General features: G+C 43.1%; 1 protein-coding gene across 1 annotated transcript in view; it reads right to left on the bottom strand.

The window, feature by feature from the left end:
* Positions 1-7,117, bottom strand: part of LOC110452963 (valine--tRNA ligase-like) — a 63,684-nt gene that overhangs the window by 10,266 nt on the left and 46,301 nt on the right. The window contains exons 19-21 of the mRNA XM_021501741.1: positions 5,954-6,081; positions 925-1,083; positions 17-217 (exon numbers count right to left, since the gene is read on the bottom strand). Coding sequence (XP_021357416.1) covers positions 17-217; positions 925-1,083; positions 5,954-6,081 — 488 coding nt within the window. The remainder of the gene's footprint in view (positions 1-16; positions 218-924; positions 1,084-5,953; positions 6,082-7,117) is intronic.

The raw sequence follows: 7,117 nt of genomic DNA, 5'->3' as shown, positions 1-7,117 counted from the left end.
TACTGATCAGACTTACATCCTCTGTGGTCGGGTACTGACTGATACACACACTCTCCGGCCAGTCAGCAGCCATTGGTAACCGCTGGTATAGTTCTTCTGTCAGGTAGGGCATGAACGGACTGAGTGCTCTCAGATATATGTTTACACAGAAACACAACACCTGTCTGGCAGTATCAGCTCTACTGTCATCTCCTCTGAGTACGTGCTTCACAGACTCCTGTAACAAAATATCAGAGGCAAATGGGTCCTAACTGTCACCTAAAACATTGATTTATTTGGCCCCTAGATACTGCAAGTGGTATTATCAGACACATTATCTCCAGAATCGGTGTTTAACCTTATGGCCTTGCCCTCCAGCCTCATCGTGGTCTGCCCCTTCTTGATTATGAATTCTGATCCTCATCATCTACAGATCATTTTATGGAATGTTGTTTTTGTAGGGATCAAGGAATCTGAACAATTAAGAACAGTTCAATACATGTTGCAAATCAGTATGCAATTCATCATCAGAATGCTTAACAGAGTACAGACTGACCTGAAGTACAAATAACCTCTTTCACTATGTGACTATACATTGTGACGTCACCCAATGCATATTGTGACGTTTGTAATAAAATCATCTAATTAGTACGTTTAACTCATCCACCCCTGAAATTTCATAATGGACTATTCCAACCTTTGAATTGGAAGAGTTCATTTGTGTCTTCAGGGATGAATGAGTTAAAGTTAGCTACTACGAATCCATCTGATCCACAAAGCCTGGCTGTTAGGTATCTGGTGTCCTATGTGCCCCTCAACAGTAAATGAACAAGGATAATTATACATTACTGTATGACTGAAAACAAGGTTATAAGATTCATTACAGCCCAGGGTTTTTATGATGGGAACATGAGGTGATGTTGTAGGGAGGCCGCTATGGTTTACCAGATATATATCACAGAAGTCATTGATCCAGAACGTCTGCAGGCTCTCCGTCACAACATGCAGCTTATAGTCTGCAAAGTGCTTGTCACATGACATGACCATGTGACTCAGTCGACTGAGAATCCATTGGTCCATCAAGTTGGTCACCGTGACATCAGACTACAAGGTAGAGGTCTAAATTAGTAAATGGAAATATTTCAAAATCATCTTTGTAGCTTCAACTAAATATGTGTATAAGGAACACACTTGTATACTTAGTTACATTTCACAACGTTTAATAAGCTATCAAAGAGGTTAGATAACAAGCACACCCTCCTAATATACACAATTTAATAATTAATGTAAAATTTACCATTACATAAGTTAATGTACAATGTTAATGCTTAAGATAATTTAATGAATTTTTTTTCACACCTATAGAAGAAGTGACCTATACCATTATATACCACATAACTAGGAAATCTCACCACCGCTCACGTTACAAATCAAGGGTCACCTTGTTGACCTGAGGTATGACCCCAGATTTCAACTGACACTGAATGCAATCTTTGTATCATGTTTATATTTCCATACATACAGAACATTTGGTGATGGAATATGTTGGAGTTGATAGAAAATACTCCTGTCAGGAAGGAAAAGCTGAGCACCACTTCACTTATACATTTTAATTTTGACATTATCTGACTTGTGATATAGATAGCTATAAAATACACTCCTCAAGAGGATATCTCACAGCCATGAAACACCGTCGGAGGTAAGTGGTTTAACACTCCTCAAGAGGATATCTCACAGCCATGAACCACCGTCAGAGGTTGTTGGTTTTACACTCCCCAAGAGGATATCTCACAGCCATGAAACACCGACAGAGGTTATTGGTTGTACACTCCTCAAGAGGATATCTCACAGCCATGAACCATCGTCAGAGGTTAGTGGTTGTACACTCTTCAAGACGATATCTCACAGCCATGAACCATCATCAGAGGTTAGTGGTTGATCACTCCTCAAGAGGATATCTCACAGCCATGAACCACCGTCAGAGGTTAGTGGTTTTACACTCCGCAAGAGGATATCTCACAGCCATGAACCACAGTCAGAGGTTAGTGGTTTTACACTCCGCAAGAGGATATCTCACAGCCATGAACCACCCTCAGAGGTTATTGGTTTTACACTCCCCAAGAGGATATCTCACAGTCATGTACCACCGTCAGAGGTTATTGGTTTTACAATCCTCAAGAGGATATCTCACAGCCATGAACCGCCGACAGAGGTTATTGGTTTTACACTCCACAAGAGGATATCTCACAGCCATGAACCACCATCAGAGGTTAGTGGTTTTACACTCCCCAAGAGGATATCTCACAGCCATGAAACACCGACAGAGGTTATTGGTTTTACACTCCACAAGAGGATATCTCACAGCCATGAACCGCCGTCAGAGGTTGGTGGTTTTACACTCCCCAAGACGATATCTCACAGCCATGAACCACCGACAGAGGTTATTGGTTTTACACTCCCCAAGAGGATATCTCACAGCCAGGAAACACCGACAGAGGTTATTGGTTTTACACTCCACAAGAGGATATCTCACAGCCATGAACCACCGGCAGAGGTTAGTGGTTTAACACTCCTCAAGAGGGTATGTCACAGCCATGAACCACCGTCAGAGGTTGGTGGTTTTACACTCCTCAAGAGTATACCTCAGACCATGAACCACCGTCAGAGGTTAGTGGTTTAACACTCCTCAAGAGGGTATGTCACAGCCATGAACCACCGTCAGAGGGTAGTGGGTTTACACTCCTCAAGAGGATATCTCAAAGCCATGGACCACCGTCAGAGGTTAGTGGTTTTACTCTCCTCAAGAGGATACCTCAGACTATGAACCACCGTCAGAGGTTGGTGGTTTTACACTCCCCAAGACGATATCTCACAGCCATGAACCACCGACAGAGGTTATTGGTTTTACACTCCCCAAGAGGATATCCCCCAGCCATGAACCACCGTCAGAGGTTGTTGGTTTTACACTCCTCAAGAGGATATCTCAAAGCCATGAACCACCGGCAGAGGTTAGTGGTTTAACACTCCTCAAGAGGGTATGTCACAGCCATGAACCACCGTCAGAGGTTGTTGGTTTTACACTCCCCAAGAGGATATCTCACACCCATGAACCACCGTCAGAGGTTAGTGGTTTTACTCTCCTCAAGAGGATACCTCAGACTATGAACCACCGTCAGAGGTTGGTGGTTTTACACTCCTCAAGAGGATATATCACAGCCATGAACCACCGTCAGAGGGTAGTGGGTTTACACTCCTCAAGAGGATATCTCAAAGCCATGGACCACCGTCAGAGGTTAGTGGTTTTACTCTCCTCAAGAGGATATCTCACAGCCATGAACCGCCGACAGAGGTTATTGGTTTTACACTCCCCAAGAGGATATCTCACAGCCATGAACCAATGTCAGAGGTTGGTGGTTTTACACTCCTCAAGAGGATATCTCACAGCCATGAACCAATGTCAGAGGTTGGTGGTTTTACACTCCTCAAGAGGATACCTCAGACCATGAACCACCGTCAGAGGTTGGTGGTTTTACACTCCCCAAGACGATATCTCACAGCCATGAACCACCGTCAGAGGTTAGTGGTTTAACACTCCTCAAGACGATATCTCACAGCCATGAACCACCATCAGAGGTAAGTGGTTTAACACTCCTCAAGAGGATATCTCACAGCCATGAACCACCATCAGAGGTAAGTGGTTTAACACTCCTCAAGACGATATCTCACAGCCATTAACCACCGTCAGAGGTTAGTGGTTTTACCCTCCTCAAGACGATATCTCACAGCCATGAACCACCGTCAGAGGTTAGTGGTTTTACACTCCTCAAGACGATATCTCACAGCCATTAACCACCGTCAGAGGTTAGTGGTTTTACACTCCTCAAGAGGATATCTCACAGCCATGAACCACCATCAGAGGTTAGTGGTTTAACACTCCTCAAGAGGATATCTCACAGCCATGAACCACCGACAGAGGTTAGTGGTTTTACAATCCCCTAGAGGATATCTCACAGCCATGAATTACCGTCAGAGGTTAGTGGTTTTACACTCCTCAAGAGAATATCTCACACCCATGAACCACCGTCAGAGGTTAGTGGTTGTACACTCCCCAAGAGGATATCTCACAGCCATGAACCACTGTCAGAGGTTAGTGGTTTTACACTCCTCAAGACGATATCTCACAGCCATGAACCACCGTCAGAGGCTATTGGTTTTACACTCCTCAAGAGGATATCTCACACCCATGAACCACCGTCAGAGGTTAGTGGTTGTACACCCCCCAAGAGGATATCTCACAGCCATGAACCACTGACAGAGGTTAGTGGTTTTACACTCCCCAAGAGGAGATCTCACAGCCATGAACCACCGTCAGAGGTTAGTGGTTGTACACTCCCCAAGAGGATATCTCACAGCCATGAATCACCGTCAGAGGGTAGTGGTTTTACACTCCTCAAGAGGATATCTCACACCCATGAACCACCGTCAGAGGTTAGTGGTTGTACACCCCCCAAGAGGATATCTCACAGCCATGAACCACCGTCAGAGGTTATTGGTTTTACCCTCCTCAAGAGGATATCTCACAGCCATGAACCTCAGTCAGAGGTTAGTGGTTTTACACTCCCCAAGAGGATATCTCAAAGCCATGAACCACCGACAGAGGGTATTGGTTTTACACTCCCCAAGAGGATATCTCAAAGCCATGAACCACCGACAGAGGGTATTGGTTTTACACTCCCCAAGAGGATATCTCACAGCCATGAACCACCATCAGAGGTTAGTGGTTTAACACTCCTCAAGACGATATCTCAACACCGTCGGAGGTAAGTGGTTTAACACTCCTCAAGAGGATATCTCACAGCCGTGAACCACAGTCAGAGTTTAGTGGTTTTACACTCCTCAAGAGGATATCTCAAAGCCATGAACCACCGTTAGAGGTTAGTGGTTTTACACTCCTCAAGAGAATATCTCACACCCATGAACCACCGTCAGAGGTTATTGGTTTTACCCTCCTCAAGAGGATATCTCACAGCCATGAACCACTGACAGAGGTTAGTGGTTTTACACTCCCCAAGAGGATATCTCAAAGCCATGAACCACCGACAGAGGGTATTGGTTTTACACTCCCCAAGAGGATATCTCAAAGCCATGAACCACCGTTAGAGGTTAGTGGTTTTACACTCCTCAAGAGAATATCTCACACCCATGAACCACCGTCAGAGGTTAGTGGTTGTACACCCCCCAAGAGGATATCTCACAGCCATGAACCACCGACAGAGGTTAGTGGTTTTACAATCCCCTAGAGGATATCTCACAGCCATGAATCACCGTCAGAGGTTAGTGGTTTTACGCTCCTCAAGAGGATATCTCACAGCCATGAACCTCAGTCAGAGGTTAGTGGTTTTACACTCCCCAAGAGGATATCTCAAAGCCATGAACCACCGTTAGAGGTTAGTGGTTTTACACTCCTCAAGACGATATCTCACAGCCATGAACCACCGTCAGAGGTTATTGGTTTTACCCTCCTCAAGAGGATATCTCACAGCCATGAACCACCGACAGAGGTTAGTGGTTTTACAATCCCCTAGAGGATATCTCACAGCCATGAATCACCGTCAGAGGTTAGTGGTTTTACACTCCTCAAGAGGATATCTCACAGCCATGAACCAACGTTAGAGGTTATTGGTTTTACACTCCTCAAGAGGTTATCTCACAGCCATGAACCACCGTCAGAGGTTATTGGTTTTACACTCCTCAAGAGGTTATCTCACAGCCATGAACCACTGACAGAGGTTAGTGGTTTTACAATCCCCTAGGGGATATCTCACAGCCATGAACCACCGACAGAGGTTAGTGGTTTTACATTCCCCAAGAGGATATCTCATAGCCATGAACCGCCGTCAGAGGTTAGTGGTTTTCTTGTTTGTGAATGGCACATTGTAGTGCCAGATTACAATATATAATATACACATCTGACCTTGAAGTTTACTGCGGGGGTGAAGTCTGGTCCAAGGTTTGTCTTGACGAAACTAAAGCCCTGCCAGATCTTGTTACACATTCGTCGCTTACTTTCTATGTGGCCCATGTCTAGGTTTACTGCTTGAGCTGCAACAAAACAAACAATCTGACAATGCGATGTTCTGTGTATTTACACACAGTGAAAACAATGAGAAATATTCCACCCATGAGTGAAATGTTATATCAAGACACAAACGTGATTCTGTTAATAATGCTCTTCTATACAAAGACATGAGCTCCCATGAGCAGATAGTCCACCTCCTCCAAAATAGGTAAGACAAAACTGCTGTATTGCAACGTCACTATAAGAAAATATCACAATTACAACATTTATTGTATATTATTTTTCACAGTAAGCCCTGCTCTTTGATTGGCCAGTTTACAGTGAAAATTACAAACAGTGTAATTTGTCACAGTAGAAAAGTCTCAATTTCATTTTCACCATAAAACCTGTAAAAATGTTATTAAAACCTGTGAAAATAAAATAAATAGGTATAAGACAATTAGACAGTATGATATTATAAACCATTGCTCAGCAATATAGTACATAATAAACTATTACTAAAACCTTACAACTATAATCAATGGAGCAGAGCCCAAACTGCAATCTGTCTGTACCACAGGGTAATATAGTACATAATAACCCATTATCTATAATATTACAACTATAATCAATGGAGCAGAGCCCAAACTGCAATCTGTCTGTACCACAGGGGAATATAGTACATAATAAACCATTATCTATAATATTACAACTATAATCGATAAAGCAGAGCCCAAACTGCAATCTGTCTGTGCCACAGGGTAATATAGTACATAATAATCCATTATCTATAATATAACAACTATAATCGATGGAGAAGAGCCCAAACCGCAGTCTGTGTGTGGCACAGGGTAATATAATACATAATAAACCATTCTCTATAATATTACAACTATAATCAATGGAGCAGAGCCCAAACTGCAATCTGTCTATACCACAGGGTAATATAGTACATAATAAACCATTATCTATAATATAACAACTATAATCGATGGAGCAGAGCCCAAACCGCAATCTGTCTGTACCACAGGGTAATATAGTACATTATAAACCATTATCTATAATATTACAACTATAATC

This window comes from Mizuhopecten yessoensis, unplaced genomic scaffold (genome assembly GCF_002113885.1).
Source record: "Mizuhopecten yessoensis strain PY_sf001 unplaced genomic scaffold, ASM211388v2 scaffold7015, whole genome shotgun sequence".
NCBI classification, from domain to species: Eukaryota; Metazoa; Mollusca; class Bivalvia; order Pectinida; family Pectinidae; genus Mizuhopecten; species Mizuhopecten yessoensis.
Note: the sequence above shows the minus strand (reverse complement) of the source record. Positions and strands in the feature narration are given on the sequence as shown.